Source organism: Hipposideros armiger, unplaced genomic scaffold (genome assembly GCF_001890085.2).
Source record: "Hipposideros armiger isolate ML-2016 unplaced genomic scaffold, ASM189008v1 scaffold_8, whole genome shotgun sequence".
Lineage (NCBI taxonomy): Eukaryota > Metazoa > Chordata > Mammalia > Chiroptera > Hipposideridae > Hipposideros > Hipposideros armiger.
Window position 1 is genome coordinate 9,056,365 of NW_017731358.1, and position 26,477 is coordinate 9,082,841.

The 26,477-nt window shown below is 41.5% G+C and overlaps 3 protein-coding genes across 5 annotated transcripts in view; 1 reads left to right on the plus strand and 2 right to left on the minus strand.

The window, feature by feature from the left end:
* The window catches only part of PLA1A (phospholipase A1 member A), a 37,384-nt gene extending 23,292 nt beyond the window's left edge, over positions 1-14,092 (minus strand). Inside the window, exon 1 of one of the 2 annotated variants that reach the window (XM_019653150.1) lies at positions 14,011-14,092. Coding sequence is in view for 1 of the 2 variants with exons in the window: in XM_019653147.1 (XP_019508692.1) it covers positions 4,199-4,271 (73 nt within the window). In the remaining variant the exon portion in view is untranslated. Of the gene's footprint in view, positions 1-4,198; positions 4,472-14,010 lie in introns of those variants that run through there. The other variant, XM_019653147.1, reaches the window with a different exon arrangement.
* On the minus strand, positions 8,068-18,937 carry ADPRH (ADP-ribosylarginine hydrolase). 2 transcript variants are annotated; one of them, XM_019653156.1, is made up of 5 exons: positions 18,717-18,936; positions 17,764-17,862; positions 16,050-16,373; positions 13,811-14,171; positions 8,068-12,060 (listed from the first exon to the last, which is right to left on the minus strand). In XM_019653156.1, the coding sequence occupies exons 3-5, from the start codon at positions 16,360-16,362 to the stop codon at positions 11,646-11,648; spliced, it is 1,089 nt and encodes a 362-aa protein (XP_019508701.1). In that variant the 5' UTR covers positions 16,363-16,373; positions 17,764-17,862; positions 18,717-18,936; the 3' UTR covers positions 8,068-11,645. The 2 variants fall into 2 exon arrangements, with proteins under 2 accessions (XP_019508701.1, XP_019508712.1); XM_019653167.1 differs by having other exon boundaries at positions 11,292-12,060; positions 16,050-16,369; positions 18,717-18,937.
* Positions 18,938-25,654: 6,717 nt separating this feature from the next.
* Positions 25,655-26,477, plus strand: part of CD80 (CD80 molecule) — a 35,818-nt gene continuing 34,995 nt past the window's right edge. The window contains exons 1-2 of the mRNA XM_019653182.1: positions 25,655-25,729; positions 26,153-26,252. Of these exons, the coding sequence (XP_019508727.1) occupies positions 26,168-26,252 (85 nt within the window). The 5' untranslated portion in view covers positions 25,655-25,729; positions 26,153-26,167. The remainder of the gene's footprint in view (positions 25,730-26,152; positions 26,253-26,477) is intronic.

Sequence of the window (26,477 nt, forward strand, 5' to 3'; positions counted from 1 at the left end):
AAAAAAATTTAAATGTATAAAGAAAAGGGTGAGAAAGAAATGGCCAATATTTGCAGATAATAAAACTGTCAATCACTTAGGAGTATGGAACATGGCATACTGAGTGCTGCTCACATACCCCCTCCCTTCAACCACCACTCCAACCAAACAGTCAGTCATGACAGGTGAATATCAAAAGAGAAAAAAAACTTAGACAATTTCAAATAGAAAAATAATAGCTCCATGAACAAGAACAAAAATTCAAAATGGTGCTGAGTTCCAGGTTTGGGAGAAGGCAGTTATAAGAATTCAGGCTGGCCAGGTGGCTCAGTTGCTTAGAGCATGAGCTCTGAGGAACAGGGTCGCCAGTTTGACTCCCACATGGGCCAGTGAGCTGCGCCCGAGCTGAGCTGCCAATGGGCAGCCAGATAGCTCAGCTGGTGAGAGTATTTCTTAACAACAAGGTTACCAGTTCAACTCCAGCATGGGATTCTGGGCTACGCCCCCCCCCCACAACTAAGATTGAACATGGCACCTTGAGTTGAACTGCCACTGAGCTGCGGATGGGCTGCCAGATGGCTCAGTTGGTTAGAGTGCATGCTCTTAACAACAAGGTTGTTGGTCCGACTCCCACATGGGATAGTGGGCTGTGCCCTCCCTTTCCTCCCTCCCCCCTCCCCCCAACAACTATTGATAGATTGAAAGCAGGGACTAGACTTGGAACTGAGCTTGCGCCCTCCACATCTAAGATTGAAAGACAGCAACTTGACTGGAGCTGATGGGTCCTGAAAAACACAATGTTCCCCTTCCCCAATTCCCCAACACTGTTCCCTTCCCCAATAATATCGAGAGAGAGAGAGAGAGAGAGAGAGAGAGAGAGAGAGAGAGAGAGAATTCAGTTCTGTGAGGTAAATGGGACCCAAAGGTGCTCCATGTCCAGTGTGGATGACCAGCACCAGGCCCACCTGTGGTAGCCAGTGGTGGAGACGGACTCCCCAACTCAGGAAAGGAAGCTAAAAACAAAAATGATACAAACAAAAAATAGCTATTGACTTTTTACCTGGGGGCTATAGCTTTATTTAGGGAGACAGGATGGAAAGACAAAACCTCATTAACAGGAGCTGAGAATTCACCTAACTAGAGGAGAGAACCTGAAGATGGTGTGAGTGGGGAGAGAGAGAGAGAGACAGAGACAGGGTGAGGCCAAAAACAAACTTTTCACTGAAAATTAAAATGAAACTAATTTATGTTGTTAGAAGCCAAGATGATAGTCATCTTTGGGGAGGTAGTGACTAACAGGGGATACAGAGAATGGGTTTTATGATCCTGGTAATTTTTAATTTGTTGGTCTGGGTTCTGGGTGATAGTTACACAAGTGAATTCACTCTGAAAAGTCATTAATCTGTGTATGAATAATCTGTGTATTTTTCTGTGTTGTAGTTAATCTGTGTTGTGCTTGAATAAAAAGTTTACTTTTTAAAAGCCTGCAAATAAAATGCTTAAATATATAAAGAAATCAAATGTGTACAAAGATAGTCAATATAACCAATAAGTGAATCATGAATTCATTCCAGGTGAAATAACACATTGAAAAATCCTTTGATATAGTCTTTAAAATAAGTATGCTGAGAATACGCAGAGATAAAAATAAAGACAAAGCATAAAGAAATTATGAAATAAACTATACAATAAATTATACAATAAGATATAACAGGAAACAGTTAATTAGAAAATTGGAAATAAAAAAGAAAGTCATTAAAACAGAAACCAATACTATAATGTCTAGTATAAACATAAAAACAACTTTTTAAGTATAAAAGTGCAGTTAAAAAGTACAGACAATAGATGGAGAAGCTCCAACATTTATCTAGTAGTTGTTCTCTAAAGGGAGAAAATGCAATTATTTTGAAAAGATAATTACTAAGAATGTTCCTTAACAAAAACAAAAAAAAGATATGAGTTCTCTAATAAAAAATTATACTCAAGATAATAAACAAGATAAAGAAAAATAAATCTATACTAGGCAGATTATAGTATAACTGCAGAATATTAAGGATAAAAAGATATACTTAAAAATTCCCAGGCAAATGCATTGGAAAACTTAAAAGAAATGGATAATTTTCTAGAAAAGTATAATTTACTAAAATTGACTCAAAAAGAAATGCAAAACCCAAATAAACCTACTAGCATTCAAAAACTGAATTGGCAACCAAGAGTCTTCCCTAGCCCTGAAATGAACTACAGCCAGATGGTTTTATCTGAGAGCTCCACCAAACCTTTAAAATACAGATAATCTTTATCATATATAAATTGTTTCATAGAATAGAAACTTATTCTATAAGGTTATAATAATCTTAGTATCAAAACCAGACAAGAGCAAAACAAGGAAGTAAATGATAAATACATTTCTTTTATGAACATATATGCAAAATAATAAATAGAAATAGAAAAAGAAATGTTGGCAAATGACATCCAACACTGTATTTTTAAAAAAATACCATGACCAAAGGATTTGTCCCTGGTGATTTGTCCCTTGTACTAGCTCGTGGGGTTTAGAAGAAAACATGGGAGATTATCTTTATAAGACAATTGCTTAAACAAGATACCAGAAGCAGAAATAATAATGAGAAATAAGAATTAAGACAACAACATAATATTATTTTTCTTATCAGACTGACAATATGAAAAATGTGATATTACAGTGTTGGCAGAGAGGTAGAGAAATGGCTATGCTTACACAATAATAGCTAGTTATAACTTTTTTGCAGGGCAATTTTTCTCACATCTATCAAAAATGTAGAAGATATAAATCCTTTCAGATCTAGTAGATAGTGTATAAACAGCCATTAAAAAACTGCTCTGTATGTTAATAAGAAAGAATCTCTCTCTCTCTCCTCCTCCCCACCCCTCGAGACACATACACACACACACACACACACACACACACACACACACACACACACACAGAGTCATGCACACAAATATACCGGGAATGCCAAAACAACGTATACTCATTTTAAGAGACGCTACCTATGCTCAAGCAGTAGTTCGCCATAATCAGAAGTGTCTGGACGCATGGTAACCACTTTGAGCACCTCTTGTAATTGCAGAAGTCAAACATAACTTGTATTCATCTTTTGTTATCAGTATATATTGAGTATTACAATTAATACAGTTTTTTCCTTTCTTAAAATGTGTTTACATTTTTTGGCACCCTCTGTGCGTGTGCGTGTGCGTGTGCGTGTGTGTGTGTGTGTGTGTGTGTGTGTAGGTCATTTTATACACACAACAAATAAATGACACATGAAACTAGGTAGCACCTTTTAAAAGCAACCCATTAATACAGGTCGTGAACACACACAAGCAAACTGAACTTTGGAGCAGGGAAGGGATGCTGAGTAAAGGAATGAAGGAAAGCCTGAATCATGGAAGCCCTCTTGAAAGATGTAAAGAGCTAAAATGAATGAAAAGATAGTATGAGTAACTCCAGGCAGAAGGAATGACACAGTCTAAAGCTGGGGATGGAAATTACACGTCTTGTGAGGATGACAGAAGAGCAGTCTGCTGTTGGGACCAGGCGGAAGAGGGTATCTTCACTAGTCAGGGAATCTTGATGCCACATGAGGGTTTAGATTTGTTATGTTAAGCAAGCAGAAACGGTGGGTGGGGGGTTTTAATGGGAAAGGTAGAATTCAAATAGCATCTGAGGAAAGTTGTTTTAACGTAAGCGGGGGACTAGGTTATCAGTGTCCCACCAGGAGGGATGACAAACCTGAACTATAGTCAGCCACAGTAAAAAGGATGTCTAACAATCTCAATGACAAAATCATTGTTCCTTTGGAAAACTTAAATTTAAAGATTAAAAAAATAAAAATGAATAGATCTTGGAACAGTGGATATTCATAGGATGAAAGTGAATCACATTTCAGAATTAATCAAATCTTATTTTCTCACTGTCATCCTGGCTTGTGCAAAGTGAAAAACAATAATGCAGGTTTTAGAAAAATGCGTAAAATAACTAGAGATAGTTCTACTTTTCGACTTGAAAAAGTGCCCTGATTACCATTATTCCCATTATGATTATAGGGCTGTTTCTCCCTCTTGTAAATTCATCTCAGAAGAGAGAGGGCTTTTAGGGGACCTTCCAAAGGTTATTCTACCGCATAAGTAACGATTTGAGCAAGAATCATTCCACCCAAGGTAGGAGCCTCCATCTTACCTGCATTCCCATCACTGAGCCACAAAAGGAGCCCCCACAACCAGAAGCACCTCTCCCAAAAGTCTGAGTACATCGCTGAGCTGCAAGTTTCAGAGCTGAGATGAAACCGACCCCAGTGCGAAAGAAATCACATAACCCAGCCTCTAGGAGATTTGCACACCAAACACCCACTTGGCTCTGACTCCCACTAATCATTAACTGGCTTCATGACCTGTAGAAGAAAAAATAAACTCTCCCTATTTGCTTAACCACCACAGTTGTTCAGTTTCTTCTTCTCAATTGAAAATAAATACTTTTCTTTTTTTTAAAGCAGAGCACATTGAAACACATTGTTCTTCCTCTCTGAGCCAAATATCATCAGGAAACTATTTCCTGTACCTCTCCCACTTCCCATTATAAAATGTTAGTAAAAAACCAAGGCAGAAGTCTTTCATCTCTATGTGATCACAAAACCCTTATTGTACTGGAATTATCTGTGGACGTGTTGTGTCCCTAGGAAGACTCTGAGTGATTTGCGGGCAAAGGCCCTCTTGTTTCATTTTTGAATCCCCAGTGCCTAGCAAAGAGCTGAGCCAATAATAATACATGTTTCATGTACACTTAATAGGCAGAACGGAAGAAGATGAAGTTTGCCTCTGGAGCGTTCTAGTCTGTCATATTATCTTGGGGCTAGAAGTGAAGTCCAACCTCTAAGAAGAGATGTTCAGCTTCTTAAATTCACAAATAAAGAAAGAGAATAGTATAGAAAGAAAAAGACCTATAGAGACCCTGTTCCTAGAAGTGGCAGGCTTGGCTTGGAGCCAGAGCGTTTCCAGTGTAGCTTGTGGCCTCTTCACCAAAAGGAGTGGCAGAAACCACAGAGAGCCAGTTCTCACAACGTGGGGGGCGGGAGGAGGGAGGGTACTTGCTGTCCGGCTCCTTAGTTTGTGACACAGAAAACCTGCCAGTAGGGCCAGTAGCAAACTATCTGGGCGATAGCTCCATGAAGTGAGTACTGTCGACATATGTGTTTCTCACAGCTTTAGGGCACAGGGAGGTCAAGTAACTTGCACAAGGTCATGCAGAGTTGAGCTGCGAAGCTGGAAAAGCTAGCCCAACGCCATGCTCTGAACCACTGAGGCAGACAGCAACAATCCCTGAAGAGAAATTGGTACCATGCCCATGTGGCTGTGCCAGGCATGTCGAAGATGAGGATAAGATGATTTGGGGGGACCAGCTCTTGCTTCCCCTCATGCATACGATCCCACTGACGAAGCACTGCTGCCATCAGGAAGGAGCACGGCAATAAATAGGGCACTACTGAAGACTGTTCTGATATCAGAGACCAAGCGAGGTACGTTCATCAGTTCAGGTCCTCAGAGACGGTGCCAAGATGGGACAAGAGAATTATTAGGGATGGCACCTGTGAAGAATAAGGGAAGCTAAAGATAGAAGGGAGAACATTTATTTATTTATTTATTTATTTATTTATTTATTTATTTATTTATTTATTTATTTATTTGGAAGGGAGAACATTTAGACTGTGATGCAGACCTGACGCCTGTGTAGGAGAGGAGGAAGGAAAGAAAATTACAGAGGGAGGGACTACCCCAGCCCCACCCTACTCAGTCATTAGCTGGGATCAGTCTCAACCCAAAGACTGAAGGGAGATACAGAAGGGCAGCAACTGGGACCATCAAACAGGTTCCCCACAGCAGGAGACTGAGGGCGGCATTTTATGGCCACCCGCACCAAGGCCAGAGCTGGTAGGCCAAGTCAGTTATTCCAGTTATTCTTTGCACATGGCTGTAATGCACTTTCCCTTTCACATTCATCATCTAGTCAGTGCTCTCCAATTGGGGTTGAAGAGGTCCCATCCAGGATTGCCGACCTCAGAAGCACCCAAGAAACTCAGGACAGATTGCTGGGCCCAACCCAGAGACATTGAATGAGAATATTTGGGGCTGGGCCCAGGACTCTGCAGTTCCAGCGGGTTACTCGGAGGGTTGTATGCATGCCAGAGTCACTAGTCTGCTCTTAATTCTTACTATAGCCATCTCCATTTTACCAGTGAGGAAACTGAAGCTCAGACAGGCCAATGGCCTGGGGAGCACTGCTTGAGGGGCCAAGGAAATGGGGTGACATATTTTCGAAGGTGAGCATAGAGAGCTTTCTACCAGAAGACGCTAAGGGAATACCAATTTATATTCAATGTATATGGTATGTCTCCCCCAAGGAGAATGTCACCCTCAGGGGGGCCACATTCTGATCCGGTTTGCTCACCCCCAGCACCTAGCACAGTGCCTGTTGCATCGCTGTTGCTCAATCAATATTTGCTAGGAGAGGGCATGGTACATCCAGTCTCCTGGATTCAGGAGATTCAGGGCTGGTGTGGAATAAAAGACACCAGAAAGTCTGCCTCCATTAGAGCGGTCTCCAGTGGAAATCACTCTGCTGGAGATTCATGTTTGCTCAAGGTCATGTTTCTCAGTTTCATTCATTCAGGTCCTACCTTCCCCACTCCTGCCATATCCATGTACCACCTGCACTAATACTGATTTCAAGTTTTCATTGATAGAACTTCCATCTGCTGGCATTGACAATGGGGGATGGCTGTCCACATACCATCCAAAATGAGGGGAAACACTGGTTTGAAGCATGACCCTCTATTTAAAGTACAAACCTCTATTCACAGCTCTGCAGATCAGCAAAAACAAAAGGTTTTTTTGGTAGATTCTGTCCCCCATCTCCAGACAACCTCATTTTAGACTCATGCTCTTTACATGGGCTCCAAGCCCAGAGACTCTGAGTGGGGGCACTTGCCTGAGACCACCACACTAGTACAGATGATGATACCAAGGCCCAAAAAGGTGAAGTAGGAACCTAAAGTGGGGGCAGATATAACTAAGCACAGAGTGAAGAGAGAAGTCCAATCGTGACCCAGCAGTGGGCGGGGTCTCCTTGGTGGCAGCGGAAGAGGAAGCTCTCTGAGGGAAGAGAGGCGAGTGAAGATACTCTGTCCATTTCCGTTTTAGCTGGGCTCAGCTCTGCCCCCTCCTTACCCCCGCCCCAAATATGGCAAGCTAGCCCACAACTAACTTTCCTTTTCGTTTTACCTCGCACTTGTGTGAAGGGGAAGGGCATAGGCTGCTGTCGTCTCACTCCTGGGTTTCATTTTGGCTTTGTCTAAGGAAAACATTCTAATTATAGCTACCAATTATAGAGTGTAGAAGGTGTGCAGAGAAAAAAGGCTTTGGAGACAAAGTCCTGAGTTTAAGCCCCAGCTCTATCTCATCCTAGCTGCTGACTTTGGACCAATGGTGACTTCTCTAAGCCCAATTTCTTTCTCTGTTAATGGGTGATGGTGAACTGCCTGACACACAGCAACTCTTTCTCCCTCTTTTTCCTTCCCCAAATGGAGAGTCTCATTTATTCCCAAGATATCACTTTTCCCAACCCCCGCAAACCCCAAAGATGAAAAAATGATGGCAAGGCTCTCTATCCCCCGTGCCCTGTCTGGGCGATCTCTGGATGCTTAACCACACCCCAGCAGCCACTCCTTGAGGAGCTATTACATTAGGCTGGTTGACTGTGAAATCATCAGACTCCATTCCTTCCCCCCCACTTCCAGTAGCTCTGTTTAAAAAAAAGATGTCTACTTGTCCTGGAAAGATAAAGAATAATAAATAGAGAATGTGGTAGTTGAGGAAGTCAATGTTAATTTTGCCTTAAAAATATATATATTGCCTAGACATCTAGCAATCTTAGTCAACAAAGCAAATGAAGCACCATCACAGACCAGGTGAAAAAAATATAATTAATCTCTGTAATGTTACACATGACCTATTTCTCAGTTTATGTAAATTAACTTGATAAGCATGACAAATTCATAGTGGTGTCAGATCATTTTTATTGCTATCTGTAACATAGTGCATATAATTAAGTTTATTATCTCTTTCCCTGTTCGTGCTCACCCTGCCTTTCTCCCTCCCTCGCCCCCCCCCCACACACACACACACACTAGCACTAGCACTCAGAGTCAGGAGTGAAGCGGCGACCATGAGCCCAGATGCAGATGGATGGGCAGAGATACTGATGGGAACCTGCAATTATTCTCTTCTGACTGCTTCTATTTTCTCAGGGGAAATAGAAAGCAAAGTCGCTGGCTGAATTTGGGAAGGAAGTTTCGAAGTTTGAAAAATGGAGCCTCAAAGTCCAAACTCTTTTTGAAGTGTACCCGTGATGAAGAGTAAGAATCTGCCAAGCAAATATAATAGAATCTCTAAAGAGTCTTTCTTTGTTGTCTCCAATTGTGGGTAAAGTCCTACACCATAGAACAACAAATGCAAAGTCCCCAGCCTCCTGCCCTCCAGCACCATGTTCTACATGGACTTGGAAATACAAGTCCATGTAGAACTTACTAGGAGGTAGCAGAGCTGCTCTGTGACCAGACCTCCTTTCCCCACCTCTGCCAGCTGAAAGCCAGGGATTTAAAGGAAAAATCACGAGTCATAGTTCTGTGGGGGTTTCTCCTTCTCTTCCCCACTCCTCACAAGCCAAATGAGGGAGGGCCTACCAGCTGAGATAGAGGGTGACCGATGTGAAAGTGACAGGGCATATTTGTCACTTTTTTTTTTAAGTCAAACTCATAGAAAGAGAGTAAAGAGGCCGCCAGGGGCTAGGGGAAATAGGGAGAGGCTGGCAAAAGTATACAAACTTTCAGCTATAAGATCCACAAGGTCTAAGGATCTGATGTAAAATGTGACTACAACTAATAACACTGTACCGTAGAACTGCAATTTGCTAAGAGAGTAGAATTTAAATGTTCTCATAGACACACGAATAAGATAAATATGTGAGGTGATGAGTATGTTAATTAACTAGATGAAGGAAATCCTTTCACAAAGTAAATACATTTATTAAATCACCACAATGTAGACTCTAAATTTTTGTCTATGTCAATTATACCTCAATAAAGCTGAAATTTAAAACACTGGACTGGGATGGACTGGGTTACTAACACGCCCCTCTCCCCGCCCCAAAGACCAAAAAAATTATGTGATCTTCCCAAGATGATGCTGTGGGACAGGAAGCACAGCTTAAAAAGAATATGTATAAAGGCAGTAGTTGGAGAAAAACAAAATCATTTCAGGTTTGCTTCTCACTAAATTTAGACCATTCACCAAACCAGTTACACAGCAGGTCATGCCTCATATTCCACTTGTCAAAATACTTTCTGCCCTGTTCCATATTGTAAGATCTAAGCATCTCAGGTCTGCTGTTTGGTCAGTACTAGTAGAATTCTAGTGCTCCACCTTGAAAATGCAGGCATTCCTAACTACTGGTAAAAGAAACCTCAGAAAGACAAGGAGAAAATGTTTTCTATTATTCTACAGCTACAGAAAAGCACACACTAGTCTGCATTATAAAATCAGTTCTTATCAAGTGGGAAATTGAAAGCAGTCCTGCCCAAGAGTCTCCATCTTAATCTTCTGCTTAGAAATCTTGTGTAAAAATGTATAAACTGTTTTCTATTATTCTAAAACTGTTCCTCAAAATATTTATGCAAAGCAGTCTTTTAAGACATCTGAATGTAAGAGATTATTACTATGTTCTGTGAATTGTAACCCACTACCCCTAAAATCTGCAATTCTGATTAGTTGTCCCACTGAAGCATCTGTTGTCCTAGTTGTAGTATTTAAAACAACATGCCTGTTTCTTGGAATACATAAATACACATGAGAAGTTTTTGTACCACAAAAACAGCTTCAGAATTTCCCTCTCCATTTACGTATAAAAATAATTAGAAATCCCATGACTTTGCTGGAGTCCTGCTTCAAATACAGAGTTGAGCCTTGTCTCATTTCAGTCAACCCATAGGCATGGCTAGGCCATCAAACTCTTCATCATTCACTACACACCTTGGCCAGGCCTCTCCTGGCAATCATAAAATAGAGGGCATAGGAAACAGGGATGGAACTGCATGTTGAAAACGTTCACATCAACACAACTTGAACTTCCAGAGTAAATATCTGTTGAATGTCTCTCAGGCGCCAGGCAAAGAGGCCACAAAGAGAATAAGGCACAATCCACCACTAGGTGCCTGAGGTCGCCCCAGAAGACATACCATCACCATACAACAGGATCGTGTAGTGATGGCTAGGCACAAAAAGCTGTGAATGCAGTGAAGAGAAAGCGGCCACATGCCTCAGCAAGTTTCATCTAGGTGGTTCTACCTGAGTTGGGGCTTGAAGGATGAGTATGAACTTACCAGGAGAAAAAGGAGAGGGAAGGGCATCAAGAAATCAAGAAAAGGGTGATGTATTTATTGAACACGATTAGAAGTTCAGCATGATCAATTTTTTATTTGTAAAGATAACTCTGGTGAACAAGAAAGAAGGCAAGGCTGGAGTTAGAGGCACCAGCCTAGGAGGCTAATTAACAACATTCATTTAATATATACTGATTAGGTATCTCCTGTGCACTAGGTTCTGCCTAGAGGAGAATAAAGACAAGCAAATAGGAAACAACAAACGAATAACATGTTAAATGTCATGTCCAGTAAGTACAGAGCGCCACTAGGAGCCGCATCACCCCACACCTGAGTATCTTGGGTTGCAGAAATCCAGGTGAAAAATACTTGGTGCAAGAAGGTTAAAGGGTGATATATTTAAAGGATACTTAGAAGGTAGACACCATGTAGCAGATGCTGTTGGGACCCTACATATACTGCTCACTGTTCCTGTGCTCCCTACAGCTTGCCACCGCAAGCATCTCTGAGTCTTTGCTTGAAGACATTTGTGTTTGGCTTGCACAAGAGACAGGCTTAGAAGTGCAGGGACTTGGCACTCAGGACCACCGATGTCAGATGGAAGGCAGTGGATATAAATACCCAAGTTGGCTTGTCCCTCAGATGGGACAACCATGAGGAATGCCTTACAAAGAGGACCCAGATGGACTGAGCCCCAGTTGCCGACAGTGGTCACCTGCTCACTAACACGCCTTGTACAGGCTCCTCTGCCTTCCCTGTCTCACTTGCCCATGCTCCTCCCAGTGCTCCCTGGAATCACCTCCCAAGTAAACTACTTGTGCTCAAATCCTTGTCGAGTCCACTTTTGGGGGAACCCAATCTGAAACAACAGAAAAAATTTAATGAAAGATTAGCTGATACAAATGAAGACTCAAAGAGGAAAATGAAGACTCAAACAGGAGGCCATGAGATTTCTAGCTTGGGAGACACTGACCCCATCAACTGAGATAAGAACTCCTCAGGATAAGAAGATGGAGAGATTCAGGGAGAACAGGATAAGCCTGGAAAGACTGAGCGTCAGGTGCCCAAGGGATTTATTATCTCAAAAGTCCCTGAGTACAAGGCTAAGACTCTTGCCTTTGGAAGCAGTGAAAAGAAACTGAGTAGAAAAGGGACTACACAAGAGAGGAAACCACCAGAAATGAACATCACCTCTTCCTAAAGGGCAATTACCATATCTTCCTTTGACCCAAGAGAATATAAAGCCCTAGCTGTCTCTTCCAGCCGGCTTCTGTATTCTAGTTTCTCATAGTTGGAGGGATTCACGCCTTTAAAACCATACATAACTCCCCACCAGCAGCCAGCAATGGCAGCTGTAGAATCACTGTCTCCACCATGGAAAAAGGCTCGGTGGGCAAGCTCCTTCCAGGAGTCTCCTGCAGCCAAGATGGCATCGTAGGCAATCATGGGGGCGTCGTGTCCACTGCTGCCTCCCCAGCCACTATAGCTCATGTAGGTGTAGAACTGATCCCTCTCCTTCACATCATAGGGCTTGGGGAAGGTAGGGGCTATTTTGCCATCCAAAATCCCCCTAAGTTTTAGGTACTCTTCCCATCGGTCTTGGAAGTAGGACCTGGAGGAAGAAAAAAAAAATCTACATTCAATTAAAAAAATAAAGTCAAAAACCATAAGGAAAGGCACCAGGTGGATGTGTAAACAGGGACAATTCCAAGATGACTTCAATTTCTTGTATTAATATCATAAATGATATAAAAAATCAAAATGAGTTCTATCTAACATTCATTCAATAAATTTTTGCTGATAATTGATATAAACAAGGCACTGATATCTGTTGCTAAATAAACAAGATATATAGCAAGTCAAAGGTGAGAAGTAAAGGTCTGTTTTGCCTGAGTTGAGAATAATGTCATGTCACCTTTCAAGGGGAGACTTTATTTAGTCTGTCGTTATATATTTTATTTTCTCAGTAAAAACTGTATATATTTAAGGTATATAACATGATGATTTGATATACATATACATGGTGAAATGATTACTACAGTCAAACTAATTAATACATCATCTCCTTGCAGAGTTACTTTTTTTTTCAGAAGGGAACTTTGGAAATTATGACTATGGGTGATTTCAACAGAAAGCCTCTGGACCTTTAATTTCCAAAAAAGGCAATGTTGAAGTGAACTCAGAAAAAGGGAAAGGTATAACAAGTATTGGTGAGGATATGGAGAAAAGGGAACCCTTAAGCACTGTTGGTGGGATTATAAATTGGCACAGCCACTATGGAAAATAGTTTGGAAGTTCCTCAAAAAATTAAAAATAAAACTACCATACAATTCATCAATTCCAGTTCTGGGCATTTATCCTAAAACAAAACAAAAAAACTAATTCAAAAAGATACATGCACCCCTATGCTCATTGCAGCATTATTTACAATAGCAACAACCTAGGTGTCCATTGATAGATGAATGGATAAAGATGTGGTATATATATATATACAATGCAATATTACTCAGCCATAAAAAAGAACGAAACCTTGCCATTTGTGACAAAATGATGAACCTAGAAGGTATTATGCTAAGTGAAATAAGTCAAAGAAAGACAAATACTATATCATTTCACTTATATGTGGAATCTAACAGAGAACAAACTGCTAGTTGCCAGAGAGTTGGGTGGTGGGAGATGGGCAAAAATGGCGAAGAGGATTAAGAAGTACACACTTACAGTTATAACACACATAAGTCACGGGATGTAATGTACAGCATAGGGAACACAGTCAATATCGCAATAACTTTATAAGGTGATAGATGGTTACTAAGCTTCTCGTGGTGATCACTTCATAAGGTATATAAATATCAAATCACTACATTGTACACCTGAAACTAATATAATATTGTATGTCAATTATATTTTAATTAAAAAGAGCTTTATAGTCCAGAAAAAAATAAAAAGGGGAAGATGTGGTTTGACCACTTACCGATTAGCTAGTAAAAAACCTATCTCTTGGGCCTTCTAAGAAAAGACTTCAAAATACTGTACATCAAGACAACACTGGAAAAACAAGTTCCAGGAGATAAACGGGAAAATTCCCCTCAGTACAGGATAGCCACAAAAACTATAGAAAGTTGGAATACGGAACAGCATTCCTGTAAGAGGGAAACTGCACTACTCACTGAGGTCTTCACTTGGCTACTTGGTGACAACCACTGCTGGAACTGAATCTGAAATCCTTAGCAGGTAGGCGGGGGGTGGAGCTGGGGCTGGACGCAGTTGGATGACCAAACTGGATGGTGAGAACCGTGACAGTTGCTATGATCTATGAATTCTGGCAACCATTTTCTAGCAGGAGTATGCACCTACAAACTTACCAGTGTTGGAGGTTCTTCTCCACAAAGTAGCCTGATTGCTCAATGTACTTTTTAGCTTCTGGTAGCACCTCCATCAGTCCTTTTCCCCACTGCAAAGGAGGCTTGCCGGTTACAGCATAGGCTGTAAAAAGGGCAGACACAAGGGCTCCCAGGTAGCCTGTGGGGTGGTGGTGGGTCATTCGGCCACTCTCGATGCTAACCTGGATCAGTGTGTCCAGCTGACTGGGATGAGGGAACCTGAGACCGATGCACATGGCCCGCATAGCAGCCCCGCAGCCACCCTCATGGCTGTTAAAGGGAATACTCCAGCCATTGGCTTCGTCTGGCTTTAGCAGCATGGCGTTATGCATTGAGGTGCCACCTGTGGAAAAGTTGGGTAGGGGTTGGGGTCAGTGTGACCAAAGCAAAAGCCTTGGAAGGAGGAAAGAACCAAACTCTGCCTCCAAGTTTCTTTGATGGGAAGGGAAAGCCAAAAAATATGATGATGAATGCCTTCAAAATCCATACCCAAGCCAACACTTCCTTACTTAATATATGACCCTTAGCATGATAAGATTAATAATAAAAGAAGTAGGTTCATATTTAGAGGCTTGGAATCTTTGCCAGTTATTACTGAGACATCATAACTCAGAAAGGTAGGTATAACATGTTCTTTTTTAAATACATAAGCTCAAGCTCAGAGCTTAAGAACCTTTCTCAAAATCACATAACCAGCTAGTTAGCAGCCCATCATGCTTCGTAACCATCATGCTCCAAGCCCAAGCCCTTAAAGAACCCAAAGAGAACCTGACACCTGAATTCCCAAATGTCAGAAAGGGGCTCGTTTCAGAGTAAAGAGCGCTGGGCTCAGAGACGGAGCAATGGGTTCAGAGCAACAATGTACCCTTGGGTGCCCTTGGTTTTCTCCTCTGTGAGAACAGTGTAATCAGTCTTGTACCATCTCACTATCCTACTGGGAACTATGAATGCACACATAACCCAAGCAGTGGCAGTAACATACTGTGTGGTGTGGTATTACTGTTCTCTTATAATCAGTTTATTCACAACTATGCCACAGAAGGCACAGCTAGACAAAGAACACTTTCCACTTGTCAAACTGATGAGATATCGGATGTTGAGAAAGGATGAACAGAGGCTGGCTTCTAAGGCCAATCCTTGGGGTCACCAGAGAACCCTGGGTGCGTGTGTGTGTGTGTGTTGGGGGGATTTTCAATGGGAGGTGCTTTTCATCAGCTAACCTGAATTGTGTCCCCCAAAACATGTATGTTGAAGCCCTAACCCCTAGTACCTCAGAATGTGACTATATTTTAGAGATAGGGCCTTTAAAGAGGTGATGAAATTAAAATGAGAATATTACGATAGGCCCTAATGCACTCTGACTAGTGTCCTAACAAGAAGAGGAAATTTGGACACAACAAGACACCAGGGATGTGCACTGTGAGACGTCAAAGACATAACGAAGTCATCTGTAAGCCAAAGATAAAGACCTCAGAAAAAAACAAACCTGCTGATGCCTTGATCTCAAACTGTTAGCCTTCGAAACAGTAAGAAAATAAACGTCTGTTCTTTAAGACGCTATTCTGTGGCGTTCTGCTATGGAAGCTCAAGCTGACTAATACAGGAAGGGAGGTAGGCCAGATGGGCTTGGGAAAAGGTGATTCAAATCACCTGGTGGCCCAAGTACCTGTAACAATTTCCCAAAGTGGGCAAGAACCACTTGTGGGCAGACCTGGAAACAGTAAAGAAATCTCTTCAAGACCCTTTCCATTCTTCTTTAAAAAGAAAAAAATGTTTTCCTTGTTCATTACAGAAAAGTTAGTAAATACAAATAAACAAAAAGAAAATAAGGAACTATAAATACTCCCATTAACCAGATACAATTATGAACATCTGTATATATTTTTCCAGACTTCTCCCAACAGGTATACATTATACTTTTAATGACTGTGGCTTTGTAAGATACATCCTGTTGTGTAACTTACTTATCTTTCACTTAATATATAACATCTTTCTATATCAGTAAATACTTATCTGTATAATTTTAAATGGCTACAAATGTATCACCATAATTAAATAAATTATGGGACATTCAGGTTTCTATTTTTATCATAACTGTAAAAACTACTGATATTTAAATCAGTAGTCTCCTTGATATTTAAATCTCAATCAACATTTTTAATGACTTCCTTGGGCCTGTTTTATTCTCCACCTGCCCAGGACCTCTACTGGCTATGGTCACCTGGTGCCCGGCCATCCATGTCTTCCATGCAGTCTTGGTAGTGCTTAGCAAGGAGGGAATACAGTCGAGTCAAATTCAAGACATTCTCCGCTTCCACGAGCGCTTCCGCAGTGGCCAGGTGCATCACCGTGTCATCGCTGACTCTCCACCTCTCCACATCTATGGCATCCAAGCCACCAAGCTGGGCCAGTTCCTGGTGAATCTTCTCTCCATTCCTGAGGAACTCCCACTTCCCGTTGAAGTACCCCAAGGCATCTCCCGCTGCACTCAGCACCATGGCAGCCACATACCTCTCCATCAATCCCCCACACATGGTGAAGCTGTCTTTGGGAGAAAATTAAGACACACAGGGGATGAAGAGAAAGAAAAATGAGAAAAAATAATAGCCTTATCTGCATTTTACTGAGTACTCACTGCCTGTAGGTATTGCATTAAGTGCATCTCATTTCATCCTAATAACTGCTCTATGAGGAATGTGTTATTGGGCCCACTTTACAGGTAAGTAAAATGAGGATTACAGAGATAATGCAGTTTCAGAAATGTTAAGTGACTTGTCTTAGGTCACAGAACTAAGCGGCATGGCTAGGATTCCATCTGACTCCAGGGCCCATGATTTTAACTACGTACGACTCCATCTTTGCCTCTCTGCAAGTGGCAAGCCCATTACATTCTGCAAGTCAAACCAAGCTTATCATTTGCCCTTTTTAGTTGAAATTTGGCTTTAGAAGTGCATCCCTCCTTTACTTAAACAATAGTACTTTCTATTACAATGCACGGTTCACAAGGCACCTGCACATTTTCTGTGTCATTAGTAAGCACGGATTATAATGTGCATTTCACAAATAAGAAACTGGGGGACCTGAGAGGGTAAATTCACACAGTCAGTGAGTGGAGGCACTGGGACCCAAATCTTCTGATTCCAAGCCACTAACCTCAGTGCAAACCTACTTACCTTAGGCAATCTCTTGTGCCTCAGCCTCTACATCTCTAAAATGGTGATAAAAATAGTAACAATCTCGTGGGTTTGTTGTGAGGAATAAATGAATTAATTTTTGTGAAGCACTTAGGACAGTGCTTAGCACATCATAAGCACTATTTTTATTATTCGTGCACAACTAGAGAAAAAGATTTTTCTATTATTGAACGAATACCTTCTCCTCACAACCTTCCTTTTTAACAGCAATATTTAAATTTTGTTTTCCTTCAAAATGATTAACTTCTAGAGTCCTGGGATCTCAGCTAATATGCCCTCCAAAAACCTAATCCCTGGTGAAGTGCTGGTTTTCCTACAGGTGTATTTCCAATTCCCCCATTGTACCCTACTGCCTGTAGCATTCAAGTTCAAAGCCCTCCTGTCTGTCCTCACTGGACCCCTCCACTCCAGTTGCACAGGCCAGCCAAACAAACATCTTTAAGGGCAGGTGAACTACCGTGTCGCCCCAAAAATAAGATGTAACTTGAAAATAAGCATGATTTTTCAGGATGTTTGTAATATAAGCCCTACCCCAAACATAAGCCTCAGTTAAGATCGTCAGCCAGACATGACTGTTTGAATAAATGTAGATTTTCGTGCATGAATAAATGAATAAATGTAGATTGTTGGAGCAAAAATTAATATAAGACCCAGTCTTACTTTTGAGAAACACGGTAGCTCATTCTCTCCTCAGCTCAGGCTGTTTTCACACCCAGTACACCCATCCTCCCTTCCACTTACCTAAACTCAATGACTCAGGGTTTAGTTCAAGTCCTAGGGCTTCCAGGAGACCTTCCCTGCTGCACTGCTGTTGGCAGTGGAATGCAGGCTGGCAAGAACCTGGAGAAGAGTAAATGAAGATAGATTGAGTATACCAATACTGATCGTGCTTAATTTCTTAGCTCACAAAAGGAATTTGTAAAGCATTATTTACATGTTTTCTTATTTATAAATGATGCCTACGAACTGGAATTCTGGGCTACTAAACCTGACTCTGCCAAGAATCAGTTGTGTGATTGTGGACAATCCACCCACCCTGGATCTCCATTTTCCGTTTTTAATTGGAATGGGGAAAGATGGGGCGGGGAGGGCTATAGATGCTCCCTGGGCTCCTGTCCTATGCTGAGCGCTTCAGAGGACCAACTTTTAGTCCTCCTGTACCTGCTCTCCCAATGTCCTAAGCTTCCTTTCTGTATATTCCTTCTGATTCCACCGAATACATGATTTGTGAGTTGCACTCACAAAGCTGTGGTAGGGGGTGATGACCATCTCTTTACGTTGGAAATTCCTTTTAACTTTCACACTTGTTGCTCCAGCCTCCCGCTTTCAGAACGCTGCTATTCCTCAAACTCCTTTGAACTTTTACAGTTTACATTCTCACTCCCCAACAATAAATTCAAAGCTAAGGTTGGGCAGCTGCTTCCTGACAGACCTCTGCTGTTTTTTGTTGTTCGTTTGTTAGTTTGGGGGGTGAGGTAGGGGATGGCGCGCCTGGGGCCAAGACAGGGGTGGGGCACCTGGTCACTACCGGGGAAGGAGTGCAGGGTGGAAGGCAATGCAGGGGTGCATCTGGTCCCAGGAAGATCGCGCACTGGGGACAGGGACAAGGAAGGGAGGGAGAGAGCGGGTGGGACCAGGTCACCGCCAGAAGAGGAGGGCCCGCGGGGGTGGGGGCGGACAGCAGGGTGGGGTACCTGGTGGCCGTGGCGAATGGTGCACTTGGGACTTAGGCGAGACCGGACAGGGGCGTCTTCAGGGTGTGGGGACTTGGCTGCATCCGGCGTGCAGGAGGTAAGTTGGACACCCGGCCGGAGCCCAGCTTTGCGCAAGACGGTGGCCGAGCCGCGTCGCCTCGCTTGAAGACCGCGCCCAGATTCAGCCCAGGCGGAAGGAATGCCGGGGCGCCTTCCGCTTGGCTAATTCCGTGCGAGCCTTGTGGCCTCCAGAGCGGCTTCCTGGACCGCAGCGGCCTTCTGTCCCCGGGTGAGCCCGGGGCCAAGGGCTCAGGAGGGCGCTGAGCAGCTCCTAGCTTCTCAGAATGTCGGAACTCGGGAACCCTGAAGTCGTCTTTTGGTGACTCATATGTCTCTTCTGTGTTATCGTAAATCAGTAAGGATACAACTGCCCGGAAAAGGGTACTAAATGCGAGGCCTTTGTCACCTTTCTGAGCCTCTCACCCGTATGTAATAGGGGACCATACAAGTACTTCTTAGGGTGGTTGGTACGATTAATTTTAATAACTCTTTTCATTTATTTAGCAGCAGAATAAATTTTCATCCTGACAGTAAATAAAAGCGAAGAAAAACTAAGAGTATTTTTGTCTGAATAACAGTGTCACTTTTACAAAGAATTAGAATCAACTTATATAAGTGTTAACCAAAGAAGAGATTCAGGCTATAATAAAGAACAAAACAGCATTTATATGAGCAAAAGGAGAGACACAGATCCAAACTGCATTCGATAGTGAACAAAGAAAGGAGGGTTTATAAAGGCAAAAACCACAAAGTGTAATTCTTTCATGCAAATGAAGGATTGCTGGTTAGTTTAACAGAAATTAGTCCCAATATGCAAATGAGGAAGGTGAAAATTATCTAGAGGAAGTAACGTCCATATATGTCCATGTAGCAGTTGTTCCAGGATGCTTATGGCTCAGCCTTGAGCTGACTTTAGCAGCAGGCTTAGCAACTTAACAGCAGGTCTAAGAACTGAGGCACAAGATGTTCACAGGCCCTACTTTCTTAACAGTCTTCTGATTCTATTTTAAGTTATTCAGCAATGTTCATTACATTTTATTTTTTCCATTACATTCCATTCTATATACTTCTTCAAATTTTTATTTTTTTATTTTTTATTTTATTTTTAAAGATTTTATTGGGGAATCGGGGGAAGGGGAACAGACAAGTTGCTGTCCTTTTGTTCTTCAGCCTAGTTGTGGAGGACATCGCTTCACTGGCCCATGTTGGTATTATCATTGCGCTCTTCCTGGCTGAGGCAGATCAGTCGCCGGCCACCGGAAGGCCGCTCACAGTGGCTCTTTTCAGCTCACACCAGCTGCCAGCCACTCATGGTAGCTCATGGCAGCCCACTGCAGCAGGGGCTGCAGCCTACGCAGTTGCCGGTGACTCATGGCAGCCCAGCTCCAGGTCGAGCTGTTGTTCACCATCCTAGCTGTAGAGGGCAGCATCACTGGCCCTCATATGTGGGATCTGAACCGGGGCCCTGCTGCTCAGAGCTGGTGTCCCAAGCCAGCTGTTAACCAACACACCACTGGGCTGGCCCTACTTCTTCAAATTTTTAATTTGCTATGCCTATCTTTCTAGCTGTAATGAATGACCAAGACTTGGCCTGAAAGCTTTTTTTTTAATTGAGATACAATTTACCTATAGTGAAATGCATTCATTTGGTGTGCTGTTCAGTGAGTTTTTGGTAGTGTCTCACCCAGCTCAGGTACTGCACGAGGCTCTATCAGCAGCTGAGCCTTATGGGAGCCAGTAGGCAGCAGCAGGCCTCAGGGTGTCCTGGGGCTTTTGCAGAGCTACCTGAGGTCTGGTACTGGTGGCAGCCATCCTTGGTTTGCAGCACAGGGCCTTTCCCACACACCTCTAAACCCAGCACAGGCAGTGACCAACCACTGATCACTTTGTAGCTCCTAGGTAGTCTGCAACCCAGTCATAGGCAGTGGGTGATCTGGGTCTGCACTGGAGCCCCTCCCAAGAGGCCCCAGAGCCAACATACTTGAAGGTTGACTTCATAGCAGAGCACCACGCAATTAGCCCCACAAGCTGCACACACAAAAGGTGGTCTTGACAGGCACCAGAACCCACTGGGGCAAATCCTGCTCCACAAGGTAAGCCCCCACACACACAGCATCCCATAAACTGTGGATGTGGCCAAACCACAAAGCCAGTCAACCTGCGGGTCAATCCCAACCTCTGATGTGCCAATAATAATCAAGGTTTAACTATAACAGGAGGCTACACATATCCCACACAAGGGTCACTTCTGGAGCACCTGAGGCAGGTGACCAGGAAGACGGTGCGTGCCCCTGGGTTCCAAAGGGCATCTACTACTTAAGACCACCCAGCCAAAACTGAGCAATGTAGCAGATATACGAGGTCCGACAATTAAGTTCGCGAACTTGACACTGTGCATGTACATTGGCAGCATTGTACAAGCAGCTCGGTAAGGTTTCATAACCTTGGTATATCAGTGTCTCCCAGCTGTGTTCATGTGGCAGTGTCTTGCTGAGTGGCGTTCATTATTGTTGCGTGTTTTTGTGTGTCCTCGCGAGCATTTCTGGGCTTGAATTAGAGCAAAGAATAAACGTCAAATTTCTTGGTAAACTTGGCAAGAGTGGAAGTGAAATCAGCGACATGTTAGTTCAAGTATATGAGGATAATCTCATGAAGGAAATGGCAGCATACAAATGGATTAGATGTTTCTCTGAGGGGAGAAAATGTGTCCCTGATGAAGAGAGGTCAGGGCAGCCAGTAAGGAGCAGAACCGATGAAAACATTGCAAAAATTTGTCAAATTGTGTGTCAAAATCATCTGTTGACTGTGACAAGCATAGCAGACCAAGTAAATATTGATAGAAAAACAGTTAGGAAAATCTTAACTGAAAATCTTGGCATGAGAAAGGCGTGTGCAAAAATGGTCCCCAAGGAGCTCACCGATGAACAAAAGCAAAGGAGAGTAAAAGTTTGCCAAGAACTTTTGGAGAGGCAAGATGATGTTTTGGGCTGTGTTATCACTGGTGATGAAACATGGGTGTACCAATATGACCCTGAAACAAAGTGCACAATAGAAGTCACCCAAATCTCCATTACCGAATAAACTCTGTCAGTCCAAATCAAGAGTCAAAACGATGTTGCAAACATTTTTTATATCAGAGGGATTATTCATTATGAATTTGTACCAACTGGACAAATAGCTAACCAAGTTTATTATTTGGAAGTGCTGAAAAAACTGCATGAAAAATTTAGACCTGAACTTTTTGCCAATAGTTCATGGCTCTTGCAGGATGACAATGCACCAGCTCAGACGTCACTGTTTGTGAGGGAGTTTTTAGCCAGTAAACAAATAACTGTATTGGAACACCCTCCTTACTCACCTGATCTGACCCCCAATGACTTCTTTCTTTACCTGAAGATAAAGGAAATATTGAAAGGAAGACATTTTGATGTCATTCAGGACATCAAGGGTAATATGGCCATACAGCTCTGATGGCCATTCCAGAAAAAGAGTTCCAAAATTGCTTTCAAGGGTGGATTAAGCACTGGCATTAGTACATAGCTTCCCAAGGGGAGTACTTCAAAGGTGACCATAGTGATATTCAGCAACAAGGTATGTAGCACTTTTTCTAGGATGAGTTCACGAACTTAATTGTCAGACCTTATATGCTGTCTACAAGAGACCCACTTCAGGTCAAAAGACACACACAGACTGAAAGTTAAAAGATAGAAAAAGATATTTCATGCAAATGAAAATATTTTTTTAAAGGCTGGAGTAGCAATACCTATATCAGAAAAAAATAGACTTTAAAACAAAGTCTATACTAAGAGGCAAAGAGGGACATTACAGAATGATAAAGGGATCAATCTATCAAGAGAATATAATCCTTATAAACACTTATGCACCCAACATAGGAGCACCTAAATATACAGGGCAAATATTGACTGAAAAAAAGGGGAGATTGACAGTAATACAATCACAGTAGGGGACTTTAACACCTCATCAACACCAATGGACATATCTTCCAGTCAGAAAATTAGCAAGGAAACAGTGGCCTTAAATGACACACTAACTCAAATGGATTTAATTGATATTTTTGAGCATTTCATCTGAAAGCAGCAGAATATACATTCTTTATAAGTGCACATGGAACATTTTCCAAGATAGACCATATGTTAGGCCACAAAACAAGTCTCAATAAACTTAAGAAGATTGAAATCATATCAAGTATCTTCTCTAACCATAATGGTATGAAACTAGAAACAATTACAAGAAAAAAACAAAAACACACAAACACATGGAGGCTAAATAACATGCTACTAAATAATGAATGGGTTAATAATGAGATCAAGGAAGAAATCAAAAGATACCTTGAGACAAATAAAAACAAAATGACCCAAAATCTATGGGACACAGCAAAAACATTCCTAAGAGTGAAATTCATAGTAATACAGGCCTACCTCAAGAAACAAGAAAAATCTCAAATAAAAAAATAATCTTATACTTAAAGGAACTAGAAAAAGACCAGCAGACAAAGCCCAAAGTGAGTAGAAGGAAGGGAATAATAAAGACCAGAGCAGAACTAAACAGAATAGAGTGTAAAAAAACAATGCAGAAGATCAATGAAACCAAGTGCTGGTTCTTTGAAAAGATAAACAAAATTGATAAACTTTTAGCACACTCATCAAGAAAAAAGAAAGAGGACCCAAATAAATAAAATCAGAAATGAAAAAGAAGTGACAACTGATACCACATAAATACGAAGGATCATAAGAAAATATTACAAACAATTATATGCCAAAAAATGGACAATTTGGAAGAAATGGATAAATTCCTAGAAACATACAAATTTCAAAGGCCAAATCAAGAAGAAACAGAAAATCTGAACCAACTGATTACTACTAATGAAATTAAATCAGTAATTTAAAAAACTCCCAACAAAAAAAAAATCCAGGACAAAATGGCTTCATAGGTGAATTTTACTGAACATTCAAAGAATTAACACCTATCCTTCTCAAACTATTCCAAAAAATCAAGAGGAGATAAGAAATTTAAAAAGATACAAATAAATGGAAGCATATACTGTGCTCATGGATAGGAAGAATTAACATCATAAAAATGTCCTTACTACCCAAAGCAATCTGCAGATTCAATGCAACCCCTAGCAAAATACCAATGGCATTTTCCACAAAACTAGAATAGATAATCTTAAAATTTGTATAAGCCATGAAAGACTCTGAATAGCCAAAGCAATCTTGAGAAAGAAGAACAAAATTCAAAGTATCTCTCTCCCTGATATCAAACTATACTTCAAAGCTATAGTAATCCAAACAGCATCGTACTGGCATAAAAAACAGACACATAGATCAATTTAACAGAATAGAGAGTCCAGAAATAAACCCATGCCTGCATGGTCATTTAATCTATGACAAAGGAGGCAAGAATATACAATGGGGCAAAGACATTGTCTTCAAAAAATGGTGTTGGGAAAATTGGGCAGATACACACAAATTAAATGAAACTGGACCACCTTCTTACACCATATACAAGAATAAACTCAAAATGGATTAAATGCTTACATGTAAGACCTGAAACCATAAAACTCCTAGAAGAAAACATAGGCAGTAAACTCTCTGATATTGCCCTTAGTGATATTTTTTCTATCTCCTTGGGAGATAGAAAAGAAAAGAAAAAATAAATAAATGGGACTACATCTAACTAAAATGTTTTTGCACAGCAAGGGAAACCATCAACAAAACAAAACAAAAAGACAGCCTCCTGAATGGGAGAAGATATTTGCCATTGATGCATCTGATGAGGGGCTAATATCCAAAATTTATAAGCAACTCATACAACTGAACACCAAAAAAAACCAAACAATCCAATTTAAAAATTGGCAATGGATCTGAATAGACATTTTTCCAAAGAAGACATACACATAGCCAATAGACATATGAAAAGATGCTCAACATCACTAATCACCAGAGAAATGCCAATTAAAACCACAATGAGGTATCACCTCACACCTGTCAGGATGGCTACCATCAATAAATCAATAAACAAGTGTTGGTGAGGATGTAGAGAAAAGGGAACCCTCATGAACTGTTGGTGAAATTGAAAACTGGTGCAGCCACTATGGAAAATGATTTGGAGGTTCCTCAAAAGATTAAAAATTAAAAATAGAACTACCTTATGACCCAGCAATTCCACTTCTGAGTATTTAACCAAAGAAATCCAAAACAGTTAATTCGAAAAGATATATGCACCCCTGTGTTTATTGCAGCGCTATTTACAACAGCGAAGATATGGAAGCAACCTAAGTGCCTATCAATAGATGAATGAATAAAAAGGAGGTGGTACTTATATACAATGGATATTACTCAGCCCTAAAAAAGATAAGATCTTACCATTTGCGACAACATTATGCTGAGTGAAATAAGCCAGAGTGAGAAAGACAAATACCATATGATCTCACTTATATGCAGATAAACAACAAAATAAATGAACAAACAAAATGGAAACAGACTCATAGATACAGAGAACAAACTGATAGTTGCCAGAGGGACGGGAGGGGGGGGGGAGGATCGGGGAGCTGGGTGAAAAAGGTGAAGGGATTAAGAAATACAAATTGGCAGTTAAAAGATAGTCATGGGGATGTAAAGTACAGCATGGAAAATATAGTCAACAATGTTGCAACAACTATATATAGTGCCAGGGGTGTACTAGACTAATCGGGGGGAATCACTGCATAAATTATATAAATGTCTAACGCCTATGGTGTACAACTGAAACTAATGTAAAATAATATTCAAAAAAAAAAAAGAGGAAGTTGAAAGGGGAATGCCACCTCTGTGATATATTATGCGAGTGACTTGTCATTAGTTTGGAGATAGCCAGAGAAGAACATCTTAGAAGTGTGGCCTCCTGCTTTGATTTTTAACACAAGAGAAAAAAGAGGAGTTGTCCTTCAGCAAGTAAGTACATTTGCTATTATCTTTTTATGCGATAGCTTGGTAGAACTAGTTACCAACAACTTGACTGCTTTTCAAACAAACCTATCATCAAGCCTATCTCCAAGACCCATACTAGCCCTCTAAGGAGCCCCCTCAGGGCTTTTATTCCCAGAGGAGGCTATGGCTTCTCAAGACAATTGGAGAATCATCATAAGAGTTATTGTTTTCTTTATATTTCAGCTTGTTAAAGTAAATCCACTATCTTTTATATTCAGGAGTTTGGAGACCTAGATACACCATCAGCCTTTCTTCGGTGTATTCTGCAAACATCACGGGAGAATCCGTTGTGTGGGGAAACTGAATTGTCTTCTGCCCAAGCCAGGTGCATACTGGAAGGTGCACAGGTCTCACTTGGTGTGACACTTTTGCTTTCGTTTTCCATAGCAAGCAGCAGACACCATGGATCAGACACTAAAACCATCCAAGAGCTCATACCTCAAGTTCTTTCAGCTGTTGGTGCTGGCTCATCTCTACTTCTGTTCAGGTAAGCAAGATCCAGGAATTTGACTGAGTCCATCGTTTCAGGGCTTAGGGAAAGGAGGTGATGCTCTCAGTGCTGCCCCCTTTTGTCACCCTCCAGGTGGAAGTGACCTTTGGAATATTTCCATCCATTTTAGGGATGAGAAAACAGGTCCAAGAGATTAAAGAACCTGCCCGGGATAGCACAGCAAGTCAGTATCCAAGTTAGCTCAAGAACCCAGACCTTAAA